The sequence below is a fragment of the Physeter macrocephalus genome, chromosome 4 (assembly GCF_002837175.3).
Source record: "Physeter macrocephalus isolate SW-GA chromosome 4, ASM283717v5, whole genome shotgun sequence".
Lineage (NCBI taxonomy): Eukaryota > Metazoa > Chordata > Mammalia > Artiodactyla > Physeteridae > Physeter > Physeter macrocephalus.
Window position 1 is genome coordinate 34776406 of NC_041217.1, and position 24109 is coordinate 34800514.

At 46.7% G+C, this 24109-nt stretch overlaps 1 protein-coding gene across 1 annotated transcript in view; it reads left to right on the top strand.

The window, feature by feature from the left end:
- KCNH1 (potassium voltage-gated channel subfamily H member 1) overlaps positions 1-24109 on the top strand; it is a 436627-nt gene that overhangs the window by 183054 nt on the left and 229464 nt on the right. The window contains exon 7 of the mRNA XM_024133828.2: positions 1114-1543. Within this exon, the coding sequence (XP_023989596.1) occupies positions 1114-1543 (430 nt within the window). The remainder of the gene's footprint in view (positions 1-1113; positions 1544-24109) is intronic.

The window sequence follows — 24109 nt, forward strand, 5'->3', positions numbered from 1 at the left end:
TGAAAAATGCCAGTGGTAGTTTGATAGGGATTGCACTGAATCTGTAGATTGCTTTGGGCAGTAGAGTCATTTTCACAATGTTGATTCTTCCAATCCAAGTACATGGTATATCTCTCCATCTATTTGTATCATCTTTAATTTCTTTCTGCATACAGGTCTTTTGTGTCCTTTGGTAGGTTTATTCCTAGATATTTTATTCTTTTTGTTGCAGAGGTAAATGGGAGTGTTTCCTTAATTTCACTTTCAGATTTTTCATCATTAGTGTATAGGAATGCTAGAGATTTCTGTGCATTAATTTTGCATCATGCTACTTTACCAAATTCATTGATTAGCTCTAGTAGTTTTGTGGTAGCATCTTTAGGATTCTCTATGTATAGTATCATGTCATCTGCAAACAGTGACAGCTTTACTTCTTCTTTTCCGATTTGGATTCCTTTTATTTCTTTTTCTTCTCTGATTGCTGTGGCTAAAACTTCCAAAACTATGTTGAATAATAGTGCTGAGAGTGGGCAACCCTGTCTTGTTCCTGATCTTAGTGGAAATGGTTTCAATTTTTCACCATTGAGGACAATGTAGGCTGTGGGTTTGTCATATATGGCCTTTATTATGTTGAGAAAAGTTTCCTCTATGCCTACTTTCTGGAGGGCTTAATATTATTTTAAAATGAGTAATGATATGGAAAAATGCTCATATGTATTTGTATACTTATACACAATATAATTAGAATAAAATTCCAATTTTATTTGTTTTATTTTTTTATTTGGACCGGGGCGCGAACCCAGTTCCCCTGCATCAGCAGGCGAACGCGCAACCACTGCGCCACCAGGGAAGCCCCTTATTTGCTTTTTAAAGGAAGTAAAAAACAAAAAAAGCTAATGGAAATCTCCCTTCCATATACCTTGGAAAAACTTCTAATTTTACTGTGCATAAGTATACAAATATACATGAGCATTTCTCCATATTATGACTTACTTTGAAACAATGTTTTAAAGGTTGCCTTATATTGCATCTCAGGGAATATGCTGTGCTGAAGGACCAGCCCTGGTGAGTGGAGGGAAGGAGTTGTTAGTATCTTTGTTTCTTGGCCCTGACCCTGTGCTCCTCTACTTCCAGGGAATCAGCAGCCTGTTCAGCTCTCTGAAGGTTGTCCGGCTGCTCCGTCTGGGGCGAGTGGCCCGGAAGCTGGACCACTACATTGAATATGGAGCAGCCGTGCTGGTCCTGCTGGTGTGTGTGTTTGGGCTGGCTGCGCACTGGATGGCCTGCATTTGGTACAGCATCGGGGACTATGAGATCTTCGATGAGGACACCAAGACCATCCGCAACAACAGCTGGCTCTACCAGCTGGCAATGGACATTGGCACCCCTTACCAGTTTAACGGGTCCGGCTCAGGGAAATGGGAAGGGGGTCCCAGCAAGAATTCCGTGTACATCTCCTCGTTGTATTTCACCATGACCAGCCTCACCAGTGTGGGCTTTGGGAACATCGCCCCATCCACAGACATCGAGAAGATCTTTGCAGTGGCCATCATGATGATTGGTTGTAAGTATGACAGTGGCTGGCGCAGGGGGCAGGGGGTGTTATGTTTGTCCATCCTTTCTGTTAGCTGGAAATAGGACAATGGCTGCAGTGCCAGCAGGATCAGGGTGGTATAGCTTAAAATAAGGGAGAGATTTTTTTTTAAAGGCTAGCTTTATAGTTTTCCTGATAATTTAAGCAGTACATGTTTACTGCAAAGAAATTTAGCAAATACAAAAGAGCACAAAGTAGAAAATAATGACCAACCATACATAATTCTACTTCTTAGAGATAACTGCTGTCACCTTTTGGTGTTACAGATTATTGTCTATCCATATCTGAACACACAGAAACAGATTTTTATAGTTAAAATGAGATCATGCTATGCATCTTGGTAAACTCCTTGTTCATAGAGCAGTGAATTGTGGAAGTCTTTCCATGTCAATTTAAAGATAGCTCTAGATCTGCACAGTCCAATATGGTACTAGAAAAAGAAAGTATGAAAACAAAATCTGAAATATCTCATTAATAATCTTTTGTATTGATTATACAATAAGATTTTTGTTAGAATGGGTTAAATAAAATATTCTAATACAATAGTTTCATATATCTTTTTGCTTTTTTTAATGTGGCTCCTAGGAAAATTTTAAATCTTATTTCTGTTGGACAGTGCTTATCTAGATCAGCATTTTTGATGTCTCCTTTATGATTGAGAAATTTTCTAAATCCAAAAGAAAAAAAAATCTACAGGAAAGAAAAAAGTCTCTTGTTCAGTTGAGAAGTAATGGGTTTTTGGATTAACTTGACTGGACTGAAAAACAGAAACAACCCTAGTTCTTGAGGAAGGTACAGTTGGTCCTCTGTATGCATGGATTCTGCATTCTCAGATGTAACCAACCAGGGATTGAAAATATTAAAAAGAAAGTTCCAGAAAGTTCCAAAACCTTGAATTTGTGGCATGCCGGCAACTGTTTGCATAGCATTTACATTGTATTTACAACTATTTACATAGCATTTACATTGCATTAGGTATTAAAAGTAATCTAGAGATCATTTAAAGTATATGGGACGATGTGTGTAGGTTATATGCAAATACTATGCCGTTTTCTATAAGGGACTTAAATATCCTTGGGTTTTGGTATCTGCAAACCTATTCGTCTTGGAACCAATTCCCTGTGGACAGAGGGATGGCTGTACTTAATTTTCAAACACTTAACCATTGACCATTGTGTCGCTGTTGCTATTGCCAAGTCTGGAAACAGCCTTGGGCTGGAAACAACAATGAACTCCCCTCACTAAAGGGAGACTTAGGGAGTACTGAGTAGACCTAACTGGACTGGGGAAAGCACATGAACTTGAGTGGATTGGACTCGCTGTGAACCTGCCAGATGCCCCCTGTTGGTGCTTCCATGACACATTGTGACGTGGGAGAGGACAGTCCTGTGCAGCATCAGTTTGGACGGTAGTCTGGTCGCACGCAGGCAGAAACCCTTCTGCTTGATGTGCTCCTTCAGGGTGGGGTTGATGCCTTGTTACACCAACCAGGGAATTCTAAGGCCAGGGAAACTGAGGCCTCAGTTGGTCTTGCTTTGTGCAACCCATCTGCGATCCAGTGTCCCCCTCTGCAAGTGGATTTTGTTACCACCAAGTGTCCCGTTTGCTGCTTGCCGCCTCCTTTTTTTGCAATTACCTCGTCAGGTCTGATGCCTTCTTTTCCTAAAAGCCCCCTCTGCCAGGCCCAGAGCTTGCCTCTGAGTGTTTACTCAGTGTGTCTAAGGCATAATTGATTTGTGGGAAGTGTGTGCCCTGGAGCCTTTGGGTCTGCTCCTTTCTTTAAAATGGGTTTTAATAGAGATGATTGCCTGACCATGGGAAGCAGCCGTTAAGTATCTGTGGGTGGCTAATTGCTTTAGCTTAATTAGAACTTGAGGTGCTTTCTCATGTCCTGTAAAAGGATTTAAGACCTTTGCTTTTCTAGAACTATTTCAGCCTTAACATCTCCAGTTTTCTAGGCTGTGCTTGCAGCATTTTGTGAGCCGTGGGGCAGCAGTAAACAACCAGATGCACCGTGCTCGGAGCACAATTTCTGTCTCTTAGAGGGCAAGATGAGATGCCCTGTCAATCGAAATACTCATTATATGCACTACAGAAAATTTGCTATGGGTGGTCAGTTAGGAAATGGGCTCCATTTAATGAGCTCCCCAAAGGCTTTCAAATATGAGGAGACTTCCTTGCAGCTTTTTACCTGGAAGAAAAGAAAAGAAAGAAACCAGCTCTGGTGGCATATGAGGATAAGCTGTTTTTCCAAAACCATTCTCCTCTGGAGAGCGTAATTTCCTGACTATAGTCTCTAAGGAAAACCCAAACAATTATTATCACCTCTTTTCTCTCCCCACCTTCTCAGAGCTTTGTGATGTTTCCATTTCTTTTTTTAAAGAAGTGTAATAAGCAGGCAGTCACCTCTGCATTATGCAGCGAAGTATGATATTTAGGTAGGCAAGTCAGCTTAATAGCCACCCCATTTCCTGATCACTTGCTATTTGCCAGGTGCTGTGATAAGTACTCTACATACAACTACTGTTCCCAACAACTCTATGCCTTAGAGATTATTAAGGCCATCTTACAAGGAAATGGAAGCTCAGAGAAGTTAACTGCTTTCCCCAGAATACAGGGCTGGTAAGCAGGGCAGACAGGATTCGTGTCCAGAACTCCCTGAATTACAAGCCCGGCTCTCCCCACGGCGCCCACCTGTGGTGGCGTGGGCTGAGAACACAGACTCCAGCAGCCTGCCCTCACTGGCACACTCACACTTTGAAAATTCTCTCCATAAATTTGAACAAACTGGCAGTTTCTGCAGTGGAAAGTGTTTGTACTCTTGCCTACTGTTGTTTTAAGAGCAAGATTATGGTACAGACTCAGGGGACCAGGTGCTTCAGAAACCAACCATTTTTTCAGCAACCTGTCACTTACAGTTACAGCTCTTCCCCTTTCCGTGTGACATCTGACAAATTCTGGTGCTAACAACAGAGTTATTGCACTCTGTGTAATGTGGTGGTAATTATCCTTGTAAACTCACATTCCGAACAACCTTTGTTCAGGACAGCTGCTGATGTCTTATTAGACTTACGGGGTTCTCTTTTATCTTGCTTTGCCTGTATGCACATGTGCATGCTTGCATCCTTACTGCATGGTTCACGGGATTGGATAATCCCAGAAGTAGAATCTCGGGCAACAGAGAGCACTGACCGCAGCCTGCATTTATGCCAAGGGGTCAGTGCCTCTGCCTCCCCGTCCCTCCAGCAGTCAGGCCAGCATTCCTCAAGGAGAGTAGAGAGACACAAAGCCAATGGACTTTGAAGTACCGGTAACATTGTGATTTTCTCCTCTTTGCATTGAATTTTACATGCATTGGTAATAGTATTTCTTGACTATTCTGTTGCCCTGTATTAACCATATTATAGATTATCCAGAAACCTCTGTTGCTTCTCCTGTCTGTGTTCTGTTACTGAATATCTTATTATAACTTGGCTAATTCCCCAGAGGATTCCAGGAAGCTGGAAAACTAAATATTTTCAAGCTTGCCCACCTTTCTCATTTCTGATTTAAAAAAAAGAAAACTGCAATAGGAAGAGGTGAAGACTTGGCTAAAATGAGCATTTGTGATCATCTCTGGGTGTAGATGATCTCTGGTGTCTCCAAATGCCTGGTTGTATGTCTGACTTCCACTCTGGGGTCTTGACCTGGGTCGGGGGCAAGCCAGCCCTGCCCTGGTCCTCCTGCCGTCCTCGCGTGGGTCTTTGATGATCTCCAGCAAGGGCTCACCCTGGGGTGTGATGGGTGGATTCCCTCTTTTGCACATCTGGTCCGCGGGTGTGTTGGTGATGCTGAGAGAAACACAGGGCCACTCTGGCCCTCAGCGTGTCACCTGGGAGAGGATGCCCCCACTCAGCAGGCGCATACTGAGTGCCTCCCCTGATGGACTCTGAGGGTTGGAGACTGTACCTGTGGGTGTCACTGCCAGGAGTCAGTGGTCTAGTGGTGGTAGGGGCTGTGAGTATGACAGAGATGGTGGCCCTGCTGCCCACCCGCCAGTGACTAAGGCCTGGAGGTGGAGCCTGTCCTGTGGGCTGAGCCTTGCCGGGGCCTTTGAGGGACCCCCTCTAAGTGGGGGGAGGGATTGCTGGAGGTGGGGGAGAGTCCCTTTGTCTGGGGGTATCCTTCTCAGGTTAGGGACATGACCCTGTCTGGGGGATACTCTCCAGGGAGAAGTTGATGGTGAAGTGACAATTCCCATTTTCTTAATATGGGCTTTGTGCTTTTCCTGTTCTCTCCTCATAATGTCATTGCTGTCATTATAATTAAGCCACATTTGTTTCCTTTCTCTCTGATAATGGCAGGGGGTCTAGACGTCGTACTCCTATTCCAGACACTCTCCATCCCCCAGCACTACACGACACCTGTCTCTTTGAATTTTTTTTTTCCTCCCCCATCTCAGCTCCTTAAATCCAGAGCAGAACGTCAGTGCTGAAGGGGGACCCTTGTGAGTATCTATTTAGTCCACAGCAGCCCCTCCTAGTTCTTCTGCTGGGCCAGATCTCATCCTGATCTGTGCTTCAGTCAACTTCCCCTACTCCCACCCCCGGGTGGGGGGCTGGGAGCTCTAAGAGAGTAACTGGGCTCAGCCCTGGGGTCTCCTTATATCACTTCCTTTCTTGGAGGGAAGGGACACTAGTAAACCTGCACCCCGCACCTTTGACCCTACCACCTCACCCCCATACAGTATGCTTTGTGGCCCCCTTTCAGCTTAGATCATTATTTGCAAGCTTTTCCTGGCTCCTTCAGGATTTTGTTTAAACATTCTTATTTCTTTTCATTCACCTTTGCTGAATACGCCTTTTTGCATTCTATGCCAATATACTGGTTTTTCCAAAATGACTGGGCACATCTCCCTGGAGGCTGTAAAGATACTCTTAAGAGACTTCAAACACATAACAGACTCTTAATAAATATGTATGGTCTTGTTGAATCCAAACAATTGAGAAGGTTCTGGAGTTTTAGAAGTGGTATTCAGTGATACTGGCAAAACATCTTTATTAGTTAGGATACAGGTTCTGTTACTGGACAGAGACACAGTAATAGTAGCATCAACAGGGTTTATGTTTCCTAAAAGCTTAGGGCTGGTCTGGCTGCTCTGCAGTCATCAGAGACCAGGTTTCTCTGCTGTCTTAAATACATGACTTCCATATTGGCATCCCATATGGCCGTTCCAGCTTTGGCCATATGTTCTTTTTCCAGAAAACAGAAAGAAGGGGAAGGGGAAGGCTGGCCGAACTCTTTCCTTTTGAGAACAAGACTAGGAAGTTGTGCATATTGCCTTTGTTCATATCACATTGGCTGGCACTTGGTAACCTGGCCACACACCTAGCTGCAAAGGAGGCTGGGAAATGTAGTCTTCTTCTGGGTGGTCATGTATCCAGGTAGGAATACAATAATATAGACAAGGAGAACAGTTAGTGAGGGATGACCAGCAGTGTGTGTCTACCTCAGCTTTTCTCCCTCTCCTCATCTCCTCTCAGTTGATACCAGCAAACATTAGCCCTCCATGACAGGCAGGCCCTGTTGGACCTTCATCCCTGAATTGTTAGTTGAGAGATTTGGGTTCAAGTCCTAGATCTGCTCTCTGCTTTAGGTTGTACCCTTTCATTTCCTGTGGATTAGGGGTAAGAAGCTCTCCTGACCATCTCACCTAGTTGAAGTGAGAACTAAATGAGATAATGACTTAGGATAGCTCTTTGAAAAGTTGAAAAATCTACATTCAGTTGTCATGATTTTATTGTTAATAGCGATTATTTCTTGCTCATCTCAGTTAATTTTTTTCCTTCCTGTTCTTAGAAAAAAAAATAGTGATTGCTGCTCCCTTCTCAGGAGCATGGGAATGCTGTTTAATTTCATTTTGGGTTTATGTTTATTTTGGGAAATGGGGCAGTGTCCAGAATGCTATGGCAGAAATAACTATTCATTTCTCATTTATTCTTAGAGTTTTTTTCCTAGCCAGCAAATCAGCTTATTTTTCTTTAGAACCTGATTTTTTAAAAAGTTCTGTCTGCCATTCTGCATTTCAGGTGGGTCTCCCCATCTTTAACACAACCTCAGGCTACTTTCTGTCCTCTGCATCTCTGCCGCCTCTCCTCCAGAAGACCATCTCTGGTTACTCCCTCCTGGTTCTCAGCCCTTCATTGTCTCCATACTTTTAGGGCTGAAAGACCCTGCTTTGGGTTTACTTCCTTGCACTTAGAGTCACACTGCTCTGTAAATATTCTTATGACTTCATAGTTATCATTCTTGTCTCAAGTGTATTTCTGACTGGCTCCTGTGAAACTCTAGGCTCCCAGAGGGCAGGACCTGTGGGTCTCCCTGCCCTTCCACTTCTCCTTTGTGCCTGGACACATACTGTTGGAATGAGGGGAAGAGCACAGGCTTTAGAACTGGCCAGTTCTTTAGAACTCTACTTTGTAAAATAAAAAAAATTTTTTAAATTGAAGTATAGTTGATTTACAATGTAACAGTCTCTGCTGTATAGCAAAGTGACTCAGTTATACACATATATACATTCTTTTTCTATTTTCTCTTCCATTATGGTTTATCACAGGATATTCAGTATAGTTCCCTGGGCTAAACATTAGGACCTTGTTGTTTATCCACTCTATATGTAATAGTTTGCATCTACCAACTCTATAAACTCCCAGTCCATCCTTCTCCCTCCCCCTCTCCCCACTTGGCAACCACAAGTCTGTTCTCTGTGTCTGAATTTGTTTCTGTTTTGTAGATAGGTTCATTTGTGTCATATTTTAGATTCCACACGTAAGTGATAGCATATGATATTTGTCTTTCTCTTTCTGACTTACTTCACTTAGTATGATAATCTCTAGTTGCATAGAACTCTACTCTTGATTAATGCTTTGAACCTTGGCAGTTTCCTCCGCTGAAAATGGAGATGCCAGCCCCTCCCTGATCATATTTGCAGGCTGAAAAAATGAAATGATGCCATGTACCTAGCACAGTGCTTCACACATGGGGCGTTCAAACAATAGTAGTTCTCTCCCTGGCCGCCCTCCACTCCCCCATTCCCTCTCTTGTACTACATTTCTAGGACTCATCAAAGTATGATGCTTCTCAGTCATTTGTTAGTCCTTTGGGTATGCTCTACTTTACACAGATTTGAACTTGCATAAAATATCAGGTGCATTGCAGTGTTTAATGTACAGGCCATTAAAATGTGTATATCTGGATGTGAGGTTCCCCAGATACAAAGCTTCTCTTAAAAAAAAAAAAAAAAAAATTGGCCTGACTGCAGAGCAAGTTAGGGGAAGCTCTTAAAGGAGGAGAAAGTCATTTGTGTGGTCGGGAAGCATCACTTTCCAGACCTGACTGGCAGGATTTTCACTGGATGGGAAATGGTACCACATGGAGTGATAGTGCTCTCCCTGGAGGAGAGAAGGGACTAGAAACACTCACGTGCTGAGCACCAAGATATGCCGATGCCGTGCTGGGAACTCTACTCAATAACCTCATACATGGGCTTTATTATTCCTGTTTTGCAGGTAAGAAAACTGAGGTTCAGAAACGCAAAGTAACTTATCTGAGGTCACAGTGTAAGAGGTGGCTGAACTGGGTTTTGAACCCAGTTTTATCTGACCTCAGAGTTTCACTTTGTTGCTCCCCTTGCTGATTTATGTTGGAATGTTGGGTAGGAGCAAGTGTTCTCGTCAGTGTGAGTGTTGTTGGGGGCAGGGCAAAGTTAGAGAAGGGGGCAGAGACGGCGCGCTTTCCCTGGAAGCCTTGTCTGTTATTTTAAATGATAATTAATGGTGACAAAAATATCTGACTGTGTGTTGTGGGAAGACACTGGATTACTTGTTCGTAGCTGGATTACTGCACTGGGCAGAAGCGGTTTACAACAATAGTCTTAGATGTTAGGAAATTCTGACAGTGGGAAGCCATCTGGATGAGGGGTATTGTCTCTGACCTTGTGGGTACCCATGTCATTTGCAAAATCCTCTTTCTCTTTTCAGATGTAATTTTCATCCAAGTGGGAGCTCTCCTGTGGAGATGTTGCTGTAGTCAAGTCTTTTGTTTCTTTGTCTATTGTCTCCGTTGAAATTCTCAATACTCCACGGGGACAGGTAGTATTCTGTTTTTTTTGGATAAGGAAATTGTGGAGTAACTTGCCAAAGGTCACACAGCTAGTTAGAAGCAAAGCTGGGCTCAAGCCCGTGTCATCACTCCCAGCTCAGTGCTTTCCCTGCACTTCCAGATCACCATGGTAGCAGTTGGTGGTGGTAGCCATGGATCAGAAGTTATGCCACTAGACTGTGGCACCTGGTTCCTTTGTGGGATGTCCTCAGAGCTTGATGAGAAGAGGTGAAGGTGGATGAAGAGTGGTTTACCTCCATTCTATTTTCAGCAAGGAACTTGACTAATCAAGTTTCACACGTCTTCAGCTGCTTTTTATCCAACCTTTATTGTGGCTCTCAAATGCTAGGCTGACAGCTACAGACAGCTAGGATGAAATCATACAGCAGAGAAAATCATGTTCCTTTCCTTCTTTAAAATTGGTGAGGGGAGGAAAGCCCACCAGGGAAATGTTTTCTAAAAAATACATGAATAGGGCTTCCCTGGTGGCGCAGTGGTTGAGAGTCCGCCTGCCAATGCAGGGGACACGGGTTCGTGCCCCCGTCCGGGAAGATCCCACATGCTGTGGAGCGGCTGGGCCCGTGAGCCATGGCCGATGAGCCTGCGCATCCGGAGCCTGTGCTCCGCAACGGGAGAGGCCACAACAGTGAGAGGCCCGCGTACCGCAAAAAAAAATACATGAATAAGTATGGTCCCTAAGAAGACAAACATTAGATTTACCTGCCTATTCCCCAGAACCTCAGTCAATCAAGTCTGAGTACCTCTTTATTTGGTTAACAAACATTTCTTGAGTGTCTGCCATGTGCCAGGCATATGAGTGCTGAGGATGGAGCATTGAATGAGAGAGATGTAAGCTCTGCCCTCATGGTGCTTATGGTCTGCTGCGGGGGACCAGATCAGTAAATAAGAAATGGCTGTGACATGAGATGAGTCTCTACTAAGGAAAGGACAGGTTGTTATGGAAACATGTGCAGGGACCCCTCACACAGTCAGGGGTCAAGGAGCGGGGTTAGGGAGTATAGACCCCATTTATTTGGGAAGAGCTCTGGGCCCAGCCCTTCCCAAGATTTTTCTCATTGCATCTTTTATGCAAATGTCTCCCCAGTCAGACTTCAGCTGCCTGGGGTCGGGAGCTATGTGGGCCATTACCTGGTCCACGGTGGGCTCAGTAAATATTGAATGAATGCAGTAAAGGAGTTAAAATAAGACATCATCCCTTCCTCGATTTGCTTGCAATCTAGTTTGGGAAATACTAATGCGAACAGGAGAAACCATGTGAAGCTGGAAAGCAGTGAATGTCCGTGGAATAAGTGGAGCCAGTTTGTGCTTTCAGACTTCTGGGAGACCGTGATCTTTTCTATAAAGTAGAGGGTAAGAGTGGCATTAAGGAGATTTTACTTAGCCAGTGAATAATGGGTAGGATTTGTGTGACCCACAGGTGGAGAGGCAAGCATAGCGCTAATAATGATGTTAGTGAGCATATGCTATGTGTAGGACACGTTATACATATTCTTCATTAAGTCTCCTGACACTGCTATGTCACAGGTGTTATTATTCCAGTATTACAGGTGAGGGAACTGAGGCTCGAAGAGTTCAATTATCTTCCCCTGGGTCAACCTTATTATGACTGGTAGAGTCAGAATTGAAACCTCGATTTCCAATCCCAAGCTCATTGTCCACCAGTCTGCACTGGTGACCATGACCATGGCCATGAAGCAGAAGGCCACAGGGAAAGCAGCACTTCCTGCCAAGTAGGACGGTGGAAAGAGAGGAAGGTCGGAAGGAAGGAAAGAAGCAAAGACGTGCCGATCTGAGAGGGGCTGAGTGCCCGCTCTGTGCCTCCTGGGTTGTCAGCCTCTTAGATTCCTGCCTGCAGGAGGCTAGTGCTTGGTGACCACCTCCGACAGTCTATATCACATGCCAAGAGACAGGGATTGCAACAAGTAGTAGTAAGGCTAAGCTGCTGAAGTATTTGAACACCAGATCTCAATCTTTTAGTCTGTCATTTAGAAAAAAATCACTGGCTTGCAGATTTTATTGTTTTACTTGGAGGATACCACCAGTGATTTCTGCATTCTATCACTCAGGCTAAAGGTGCCGCAGCCACGGTATTGGTCAGCTTGTCTCCATCAAAGACCGCCCCCTTTTCCTGGACAGCTCCCTTTTGAATTGATGCTACCAGAGAGGAGACTAGATAAGGAGGATGGTTTCTGAAAGCTAATCTTCACTGCCATCAAAACCTGTCAAGCTGCACGTGCAAAAGACATTATTAGGTCAGGAACATAATTTTAATTTCTGAAATCATTATGACAGAGGCAGTCCATGGGACCAAAAGAGATAAGCATGGGTACAAATCCTTGGTTCCACAACTTAATAGTCAAGTGACTAAGGTACTTAATTCCTGAGCCATTTCTTCATTTGTAAAATGGGGATGTTGCACTTTCACTGGCATAAATGAAAGTAAAGGGTCTTCCCTTTCAGAATGTTTCCGTCTGGTGCTCAGCCTGGAGCCCTAGATGGCAGGTTGGTTGATGGTGATGCCATTCTCCCAGCACCTTTAGTCTGCATGTTTCGCTTAACAGTTCAGCCAGGGACATTGGCTGGGGTTTTAGAGGAGGAGGAGGAGGTGTTGTGTTCAAAGGTGGTAATGGAATTAGGGTAGCACAATACTTTGCATACGGAAGAGCTTGACAGTGGTTTGTTGGTGGAACTAGACATCGAGACAAAAATCTTCTGGTGAGGATGCTGCAAAACGAGGAGCTGTCAGGGCTGACTCCATCAATCCTCACCTGATAGTGACTTTGCAAACTTGAAAAATGTTTCCACTTTCACTTTTCCCCATTGTGGTCCTCTGTGCGTGTGTGAGAGAGAATAATTTTAGTTCTTGTCAGCTAGAGGTCTGGCTCTGAATCATAGCTACATGGTGATAAAAACCCACTGTCACTGCAAGAAAGCTTGGCAAGGAGAGAGGTCTTGGTAGGAAGAGCAAAATCAGAGCAGGAGGCTGAGAAAGAAAATCAAATCTGTGAAAAACTGCCAGTGAGTTTTGTAGAGCTGCAGTGCCCTACTTGTAGCACTAACCCCTTGCAGCAGGGTGACCCTTTGTTCCTCCTTAGGGATGGGAAGAAGGGCTGGGCTGGGCTGGAATGGGGGTGGCAAAGCTAGAGCAGGGGAGGGGGTCCCTCTTCATGATCATAACTGCAGAACGGAGGGCCAGGCCCGCTTCTCCGAGCTCCCCGGGTTAGGTATGAGGGAAACAGAATGCACCCATTGGAGAAACAGCAGAAACTCTAAAGGGTCCCTGCAAAGCAAGGCACAAATGCACAGCTTAACAGAGAACAGCAGTCTGACTGCAGCTCTGCAGAGACAGCAGAAAGCAAGGGGAGCTCTCGGGCCACGGGGCTACCTGTCAGGCCTGGCCTTGCCACAAAGCAAGTGGAAAGGCAGGGAAGAAGCAGAAGCCACAGGTTCTCCTCTGGCAGTCTTTTTGATTCCATCCCTCCTGGGAAACTCAGGTGTTTAATTACACTGAGCTGAGCTCACAGGCAGACACTGGAGGCCTTGGCTGGAACCCAGCATCTTCACATGTAGACGGGAGGCAGATTTCTGAGCACACGGTGGAATGTGTGATCTGGGCCTTTGGTCTTTGCTTCTGTCCCTCCCTCCCTCCCTCCCTCCCTCCTTCCCTCACTTCCACAAATATTTATTAACCCCCTACTGTGTGCCAACCACTTAGAAATGGTGAAGACATATGGATAATCAGTCATCCTTTTCTGTGATAATTAACCAGATCTCCAGTTATCTCATGGGTACTTACAGAATTTTGGAATTGAGAAAGACCTCAGGTGTCATCAAGGTCACCTACCAGTTAGATCCTTGAATCTCTTGCCTGAAGTTTGAATGCCCCCAGGATGGGGCCATTCCACTTCCAGATAAGCTCAAGGGTGAGAATTTCCCTCTTATATAAAGCTAAAATTCCCTCCCTGTGGATTTCACCCGTTGTTCTTGGCTCTTTACTCCTGGGACTTTGTAGGAGAAATATAGCTTTTCTTTTACACAGCAGTCCTTCAAACATTGGAGAACTATTATGTCTGCCTTGAGGCTTCACCTCTTCAAGACGGATAAAACCAACTTCTCTGTGGTTGTGAGAACTTTCTCCATCTAGATAATAATGATTTTTTGTGTCTCCCTTATGAGGACTAAACTCGGTTGTCTGCCTATAGTTTGACTAGAGCAGAACTGAGCGGGACCATTGCTCTCCTCATGTGAAACCACATTTATAGATTGAAAGAGCATCAGAACTAGAAGAGGTCTTAGAGACCATCTGTTCGAACAGCGTCATCATGCAGCTGAAAAGGTGAGGCCCAGAGAGAGGAGGTGACTCAACTAGTTAGTGGCAGAGCAAGAAAAGGACTTAAGTCTCCAAAACCCCCAGTCCTCCAAGGTTTGAGCACTTTCCATCACACCTCACCGCATCTCAGCATCTCTTGAGCCTGCTCTTATTTCAAATTTGTATTTTTGACTACTACATGATACTGTTAATTTAAATTCACTGGCACCAGCTAGAAGTCCTGAGTTATTCCGTAGGTTCTACTGTGAACTATGTTTCTACCATCTTCAGCTTTTCTAGTTGGCTTTTGGGGGCCAAGTCCATGATCTGACATTTATCCAAATGTGTCCCCCCATTTTCCTTGGCTGCACACATCTGGGGATATAGTCATGGGACAACGTCACTGTAGTAGGAACAAAACAACAATTTCTTTTTCTATCCCTTTTCAGCAAGATCATTAGAACCTAGCTTATGGTTTAAGAGGTATGAATGATGTCTCATGATCACTCAGGAGTGACTGTAGATGCCTTCTGCTTCCACCTGGTACGTAGTATCCATTTTCCTTCCTTGGTCCCTCCTGTCACTTATGACATGGTTCCCCAGTTGCGACCTCCATCCTGCTGAGCTGTGGATCTTTTTCTCTGCCAAAGCGCTGATGTTTCTCATTCCATGTCACCAGCAATGACATGCAGGAGCTCTGGACTTTGCTCCAGTGTGAGTGAAATGCCCTCCTCCCACCTGTGCTAAACTCTGGCACCAAGACAGAACAGGATCACATTATGTTGCCAGTAATAGAAAACTTTCATTTGTCTTGCTTTAAAAAAATTTTTTTCTTTTAATTCTGGTTTCTTTTCTTAAACCCTGACTTGGATGCTCTTAGTTTGGGATAGAAGACACTGTGTATGCTGTCCTCTCTCTCTCTCCTGCTTTCTCACAGAATCTCACCTTATCTCAAGTTCCTAGACAAAGCTTGTGCTTGGCAAGCATCTGTATATGGAGAAATCACATTTCTACCATTCTTTGCTTTTACAATTGGCTTTTTGGACCCAACTCCATGACTACCAGTAGGGTGAACCCTTCCCCACTGGGGTACAACTTCTTGACGCTATAGGAGGGCCTTTGTTCCCTGACTACTTGGAGGTCTTAACCCTGGAAAGCACCGTTAATTCCCCACACCGCTCTCATCTGAGCGGCTCCTGGAGCCTTGCATGTAAATTCCAGCCTTTGTGCCCCCGTGTGCTTGGATGCAGCTTTGGCCAAATTACAATTTTAGATTTATTTTTGATTCTTTGACTGTCAGAGATATGATTTGCAAATATTTTCTTTCATTCTGTGGGTTGCCTTTGCATCTTCTTGATGGTGTCCTTTGCACAAAGTTTTTAATTTTATGAAGTCCAGTTTTTCTGATTTTTTTTCTTTTGCTGCTTGTGCTTTTGCCATGTTTAAGGATGGTGATCTTTAATCTACCCATTATTGGTAGATTATGGTTATTATGGTTATTACCTCCTTTGCCTCAAGTCATCCATGAATTTGATCGACATGTCATCAATTTGAGAGTGTTCTGAGCCATTTAATTATTCCTTCACGTTCTACTGTGTAATAGCAGTACATACTCTGGTAACACTCTCTCCTCCCACTACTTCTGAAACTTACAGGGAAGCTTCCTAAATCTATCAGAGAATCAGAGTGAATGTGCCAAAAGTGCTGAATTGATAGCAAGACGCAGCTCATAAATTCACAACTTTATTATGGATAGGATACTTGGAGACACTGCTTTGTGAATTTCACCCACTGAATGTCTCTTTTTCCCATTGGTAAAAGGAGACATGGGAAATGGTTCTGAAACTATCTTAATTTTTCTGGGATACTGCTGAAAGCTGGAACCGAGATGGTCACTGGGTGGAATGACAATCAGCATTGCCCGCCAGGGGAGGCTCCCGAGTGTTACCTGAGTCTGGGAGGGGGCACGTGGTGTTGAACGGGGCTATCTGACCCAGCAGCGTCTTGTCATCGGGTCCCCTGGCACGAGGTCTGCCACGATGCTCTGGCAGCCAAAGCTGGCGGCTGCTCGCCCCGCATTCAATCACAGTCAGCTGGGCCCTGGAGACTTGGCTGTTTCTAATCCCCAGGCTTAGAAGCTGAGCACGAGGCCTGGGGCAGGGAGGGGACTAGCATAAGGTCACATGCTGACCTTTCCACAGCCGGCCCAGCTGAAAATAGCACGTGGGAGGGACTTCCGTCTCCAGGAGTTCAGACCTGACTGTGCCTCTCTCGCCCGCATTGCCCCTTTAGCCAGCTGCACCCCTGGGACCCTGAAACCAGCTGAGACAGAGAAATTGAGAGGAGTGTGCAGGTGAGGCTTGATTTGAGGGAAGTAAATGCTTACACTGGAGTTAGTGGATTTGATTCAGGGAGAATGAAAATAGGAATTCTAGTTCCCCACGTTGATACACTGCTTTGCAGTAAACAGAGTGTATTGTATACATTATGCCACTTAATCCTCGTAGTAACACAGTTGAGAAAGTGAGGCTCGGAGTGGCTTACCGCCTTTCTCCCATGACACAGCTACTGAGTGGAAGAACCAGAGCTTACATCAAAGTGTTCCGAGGTGTCCCCTGGGCACCCCACAGCTGCCTCTTTGGGAACCCCACTAAGACCAAGGAGCGGCTGGGCCAGTTCCACCTTGTTCTTTTTTCACTGAGATGAAAGACGTGAGCCTCACAAAGAGCTCTCTTGTTCGAAACTCTCAGTGTGAACTGTTTATTATTAGCAATAGTCTGAGTCCACTGGCCTCAGGGCCACATGTCAGGAACTGAAGGCCGATTGACCGTAGAGGAGGACCAGTGCTCTGCTTTGGGGAGGGGTCTGTGTTGGCTATTTGCACCGTGGTCAATATAAGGGAGGACAATTGACCACAAGCCTCCAGTGCTCTGTGTCTGGAAGCTCAGTACCGGGATGTCTTGCTTTGCTATGTTTGGAACAGTCAGGATAATGACATTGCTGACGATGATATTAAGAGCTGTTCAGCTTTACTGGACACTTACTATAGACCAGTGTTTCTTAACTCCTAATGACTCATTTAAACCTCACAATGCTATGAGATTGGACTATTATCATTCCCATTTTACAGATATGAAAATGGAGGCACAGAAAGGTGGTAAGTCGTTTGCCTCAAATCAGCTGGGAAGTGGAAGACCTGGGATTCACAGACTCCAGCTGCAGGTGCTCAGACCTACCCTGTGCCAGATCCTGGCGGTACAGGTGTGGCTCTTGCTTCCCTCTGTGCTGACTCTTTGCCCCTGCTTCTGCCTCTCTAAGGGGCTGAAGGTGTGGGGAGTCGTGAGGGAGGGCAAAGTGATGGAGACCCTCTGATGAAAATAGGCGATAGAGATGTTCTTCTCTTCTCCTTGCTTTCCCTTAGCTGCTCACTGTCCGTGTAGCTTTGGGAAGTTCCCAAAGCCAAGGGTTATCTTCTGAGCTTCAGTTTCCTCATCTGCAAAATGGAGATGCTAATGTCTGCTTGGCAGGGTGGTTGTGAGGCGTAGATGTAATGTCTGTGAAATCCCTGAGAGCGGGCTTGACACGGAGTCAGTACCAAATAAATAGGGCTGGAGTTATTAATCACTGTTGTTATTCCTCTTCCTCCTCCTCTCTCTCCCCAACCCAGGTGGAGATGTGGGTATTGCCTAGTGAGCAAAAAGTTGTCTGACCCCAGGTCACTTTCAAAAAGGGTACGGAGGCCCATGAACTGAGAGAAGGTGGCCTGCCCCCATGCACCCTGGCTCCAGAGCCTTCTCCTCTTGTTGTGAAATGGCAGGCATTATTCACTTATTCATACCATTGGCCTTTGAGATAAATAACAGTGCCCCGGGCTTCCCTGGTGGCGCAGTGGTTGAGAGTCCGCCTGCCGGTGCAGGGGACGCGGGTTCGTGCCCCGGTCCGGGAAGATCCCACATGCCGCGGGGCGGCTGGGCCCGTGAGCCATGCCGCTGAGCCTGCGCGTTCGGAGCCTGTGCTTCGCAATGGGAGAGGCCACAACAGTGAGAGGCCCGCGTACCGAAAACAACAACAACAAAAAAAAACAGTGCCCCAAAGAGAATTTCTCCATATTTTCCACTGAGTTTCTCAACCCTCCCTCCTGAGCTGTGAGTCCAGTAAAGATGGAGCCCTTGCATGGTGGGGATGGGGAGAGGGGAGGCCTGAGGAGAGAGCGTCATGGGACCAGCGGGGACGGAGCCTGAGAAGGATGCTGTCTTGCACTGCGTGGAGGCTTCTGCGAGGTCACCACTTTGCAGGGCTTACTCAGCTGCTACTGTCCCCCTTTAATCAGGCTTTTTGCAAAGTAGTTATCTCATTATTTAAAGAACCTCCAGTTGAATGTTCTCACATTCATAACTTAATGACCTTAATTATGCATATTAGTGAGAAAAGTACTTGACACGGCTTTGCCGTTGCCTGCTATATTCCCAGGTTCCTTAGAGGCCGGGAGTTGGGCTTATAGGTGCATGTTTCCAGGTACGTAAAGCGATCACAGAACAAGAGATCTACTGAAGGGCTACAGGCCTCTCCATGCTGACTGCAGCTCACTGTCCTCGGGCTGGGCATCTTGGCAGGCTGTCTCCTTCTTAGGGGTGGAGATGAGGAGAGACAAATGTTGGTGATGGGCCCACTTCAATGTCTGCCTCCAAGGAGCAGTTCTCCTTTTCCGTGCCTCTATGATTTACCACCTGGAGACAGGAAAGTCACCCCCATCTCTCCCTTCCTGAGAGAGGCAGATACTTGGGGTAAATTTGAGATTTACTCTGTAACTTAGTTCAGAACTTTGCAGAGAGAACTTCAGTGGGAAAAACCTCAAGGGCTGACTTGCGTATGTTACTCTAAACAGGAGGAAAACGGCCTTAATCTCTTGGTTATGGCATTCCATTTTTCCTAAACTACTACTGAATGCCTACTGTGTGCAGACACAAATCCCTAGGTATTTCCAGGTAACGAAATAGACCTTTCTTTACTCTCAGCCTGCATATCAGTGACCATTTTTGCTACTTGCTGCTGTAATGAAATATATACTGCAGCTACCGTCTGTGCTTAGAGTGGGTGGTGGGAATATTGCTGAGCTAGTCAAGGAAAGACAAATGCTTTTGCCTAATTGTGCTTCCGGAGGCTTGACATCGCCCTGTAGTGCTATCAGCCCTTCCTGAATCTTCCCAGAGAGATTGCCGATTTACTGCCTGTGATTGACAAGGACATTTTATTCATTTGATTGCTCAATCAAAAGATTGAGCAGCTAGAGGCTGAGAATAAATAAAACAATAAATAAAGTTGCAAAGAGACGACAGTAGAAGGGGGACAATTTAAATGCAGGCGAGAAGTCCTATGATTAGAGTTCTAAGGGAGACATGGGTAGAGATTACCTAAACCAGTCTTAGGGCCGAAGGAACAATGGATGTTTACTGTGACCTGAAGGCCAACTAGACTCAGCTGGGTGAAAAAAAAAAGAGATGGGAGGGCATGGAGGCCATCCACAGAAGAGAGAGCATCTGAAGAGAATGAAACGAGTTCACATAGCTGAAATGTAGTGGGAAAGAGAGCAACTAGCAAGCTTCAAGATGTTCATCGGGGAATTTTTACCACCGGAGAATGGATTGGAGGGCAACAAGACCAGAGGCAGAAATGACAGGATGTTTTTGTATTATTTCAGTGAAGAAATGTGGGTGATGTGAGCTAAGGCAGTGCTAATGTGGAAGGAAGGAGATGGAGGGATTCCAAAAGTATTAAGGAACCGGGCAGTTCTTGGCCATGTCCCTGCCTGGGGCTGGGGACAGAGCGTGCCTCTGCACTGCTGCTTGCTGTGGGCTTCCTTCCCAGCCAGGCAGGCAGATGCGACATCTTCACAATGCCCAAAAGCCACTTGCAGCCACATGGAGGGTCTGTGGGCGGCCGGGCAGCGACAGTGGGGAACAGCTGGCTGGCCGGCAGCGATGATGGACGAGCACGGCTCCTGAAGCCAAAACTTCCCTCTCGGCTTCCCTCCCCCACCGCCACCGTGTGCAAGGGCCCGGGGGTCCCCAGGGGTGGAGAGACACCGTGGTCAACAGCACAGCAGCATCTTTATTTGTTCTTTTTCCGGCAGTGCCCTTTGCTTGAGCTCCTCTGGGGCAAAACTGAAGAAATGCTCTGTCTTTACGGGATTATTTTACTAAAGGTCAACAATCGATCAACAAGGATCGAACAACAAGGATCGAACAATCGGTCCGATCCTAAGACTCACTCCCCAGCCCCTCCCCACGTGTGGATCTTGCCCCTCCTGGTGAGGCCCAAACTGGCTCCTGTGCTCGTGCTTGATGTTTCCAAAGGGTCTCTTCGTCAGTCTCCCCGGGACTCCCCACCCCTCTGGGCCACCCACGTGTGCACCTTGGAAGGTGCCCAGCACCCTTGGGGAGGCCAGCCATCAGCACTGGCTGAGAGGTGGCAGTGGTTGGAAAAGGGGAGGCTCGCCTCTGTCCTCCAAGTGCCTGAGGCTGGGAGGTCTAAGTGCTTAGATCTATGCTCTTCTGAAATCACTACCCATTTGCTTTTCTTATTTGGGGACCTAGGACTTCGCTGCAAGGTCGCAGGTCCTGGGGTTCAGGCTTTTCCACACTTGTACTCCTCACCCACCGCGGCCCCCTCCTCCTGCCTGTGGGAATGACCACACTCATAAGCTGTTGTGTCCCCAAGTGTTGCATTCCTTCCTTCTGGCTTTTTGCCTTTCTTTCTCACTGCTCTCTCTCATCTCATTCTCCTCTTCCTAAATGAGTCTGGGCCTTCGGTGTTTCCCCGGCAGCCTCGCTGGGTTGTGAAGGAGAGATTCTCGCTCCCTCCTCAGCCAGGTTTTGGGCCTGTGCTTTGCTCAGAGCTGAAGGCGGTGCCGGGGTAGTTGGCTGTGAGGTCAAAGACCCTCGGGGGTCGTAGCCTGGCTGTCCCAGCGGCGTCCAGATCCCAGCCTCTGAAACCAGGCAGGACCCTGACCCTTTGTTAGTTGTGGAAGAAACTGCTTCAGGGAAGAAGACCCCTCCTTCCTGATCTCCTACATCCAACGCAGGGCTGGCTTCTGCCGTTGTGGGTAGAGGTACGGGGGAAGCAATTTTTCTAAAACTCCTCATCTGCCCCTCCCACCCTACCCCACTCCAACCCTGATACCCCAAACTGGCTTCCTTGAAGTTACTAGGATAAGAAGGGATTGTCTCTTCTAGGGTAAAGAGAAGGGGCGATGGAGTGGGACCTGTGTGTCGCTACTCCTGTTAAGCTCAGCAGCTGTGGTGACAGGCCTTTGCAGCACTTCAAGGCCCAGGAACCCATGGTGAGAAGGGCCAGTTAGATCTGTTACTCTGGCTTCGGCTGTGTCCATGCTGCAGCAGGCGCCCTCTGGCCTGACAGTGAACTCCTAGACGGTGGAAACAGCAGCTCCGGAAGGCCTGGTGTGGCTCCCTGACCCTCTGGCTGCAAACAATCTACTCTCTGCCTTCCTCTGCGTTTCTTCTTTCCAGGACCTCGTTGGTGTTTGTCCTGGAGTTGGTCCTACCCCAATGCACAGGAAGTCACATGGCGCCCTTCTCCCCGTGGATCGGGCTGCGGGGAGAAGACCCTGGCCCCGAGGACTTTGCTGTCTTCTCTGTGCGTACACTGAGCCGTTGGTGCTATCAGCAGGGGCGACACAGGAACCTTGCATAATCGCCCCGTGATGTGCTCCTCTGAACTATAGTTGCATTGTAGTATCATTTTGTCTTTACCTGGCAGCATTGTTTCCAAGCCTCTAAGCATCAGTCAGGTTTTAAAACCCACATGGAGAGCTGTCTGTGTGGACGGTACTTTCCTTTATTCTTCATTGATCCCATGAATGTGTGGAGTTCTGAGTTCCAGGGCTGGGCCAGGCTGTGGGGATCCTGGTGATGAATCACTCTGAGGCCACCCTCAAGGAGCTTATCATCTGGTGGTTATTACTGAGAGTTATTTAATTCTCAGTCAAAGTGGGTATGATAAATGCTATAAAAAGGTCTCTGGAGAAAGGGCTACAAGAGTTTGGAGAATGAGAAATGACTCTCCGGAAGAAATAGCTCTTGTGGCTACGAGAACAGGCCTGTGAGGACACCGCGTTAATGGTAGGGAGCTTCTCAGAGGTTTGGCATTATCATTACCGGGGAAGCAGGGATTTAGTCATGTACCATGCCGTGTTTGACGTGGGTGTTGAAGAAGGCTCTGTATAATTTGGATATGGGGACATCTATCCATCTGGATGTACCATGGATCTTAAACAGCCAGAACGGGCAGAGTCAGGGGTCCTGCCTGCTTGGGAAGACAAGGGCTACAAGAGTTTGGAGAATGAGAAATGACTCTCCGGAAGAAATAGCTCTTGTGACTACGAGAACAGCCCTGTGAGGACACCGCGTTAATGGCAGGGAGCTTCTCAGAGGTTTGGCATTTATCATTACCGGGGAAGCAGGGATTTAGTCATGTACCATGCCGTGTTTGATGTGGGTGTTGAAGAAGGCTCTGTATAATTTGGGTATGGGGACATCTATCCATCTGGATGTACCATGGATCTTAAACAGCCAGAACGAGCAGAGTCAGGGGTCCTGCCTGCTTGGGAAGACCTCATTTAGTGGGCTCAGAAGACATTAAAACAACCAGCAAATATGGGTAGCTCACAGACAAGGAATGCCAGTTTGTAGGACAAGTGGGTCTAGGTGGCCTGGGCTGCAATGATACAATGTATGAAGCTGGGTAGAAGAGGCAGGGAAAGGCCTCTTATTTTCTCATTTTGAGAAGAAGAAGTGACATTCAGAGGTCAGGGATTCCAACTCACAGGAAATGGGGTCCTGGCCCCAAGTAGCTCATCATGCAAGTGACTATTATCCCCTCACATAAGACACGTGCATGGGGCAACAGGCACTGCGTGAAACTGTTCCTCACCATCTCAGGGTTGTCCCGAACCTGCAAAGCCTCTCTTCCTCCTGATTTTCTCAGTTCTCTTAATAGCACCACCATAGCCCCAGATACCAAGCCCCTACCTCAGTGCCTGGCCTTTCCCCTCCCTGCCTGTGTCACTCCTCCCTGGAAAGCCTGTAGAGTCACCTCCACAAGAGCTCAGTGTCCGCCCACTCTGCTGATTCTCGTTACCACACCCCAATCCTGACCCCATCGTGGAAATACTGCAAACGCCTCCTGATTTGATCCCCACTTCTTGCTTTTCCCTCTTCCACCCTTCCTGCACGTGGTCACCCAGCTCAACCACCCTCTGCCATGTGGAGGTTGAGCCAGAGGATGCAGGTGGAATGAGGCAGAGCCCTGAAAGGAGGGTAGTGTAGTTGTCTGGGCGAGAGCCTGGTGGGCTCTGACGATGGCAGTGGAGATGGAGGGAAGTGAGAGGGGCCTGGATAGATTTTCAAGGTGGAACGAATAGGACCGGGTGATGGATCGTCTGAGAAAGGGTTGGGGCTCAGGTTTTGAGACTAGTGGTTGGCTGGTTGGATGGAGGTGGGCTGGGTGTGGAAGCAGGGGTGGGAGCCCTGCTAAGAGGTAGATCGTGAGTTTGGGTTAAATATGTTGAGTTTGAGCTATCCAAGAGGTGTGAGTAGGGAATTGACTTACGGGGCTAAGGAGAGAGGTTTGGCCCAGAGCTAGAGGTCTGGGAGCCGCTGGCACATAGGTTCCCAGTTAGATCAGGCCATTAATAGCGTACGTACTGTTATATGCAGCTTCCCTACTAAAGGCCTTGAAGGCAGTGTGCATGTTTTATTTTTGCTCAGGTAGTGTGAGCTGTGCATGACTGTAACAGGGTATGAGGCTGGCCTCTTTCTACCTGGCTAGGTTGAGGAGGAGGCTGGGAATGATGGAGAGCAAAGAACCATCTGCAGTAAAAAAAAAAAGCCCATCAGTGAGGGAATTCTGCTGTTCCTTTAATCAACGGCTATGACAATGACCATGGCCCTTCTATTAGCCCCATGGAGAGGCGACTTGTGTGAGCCATTCACACCATCGCCCCTCTCCATCGTGACCTTGGCCCAGTGTTTGTACACCACAGTGAGGAG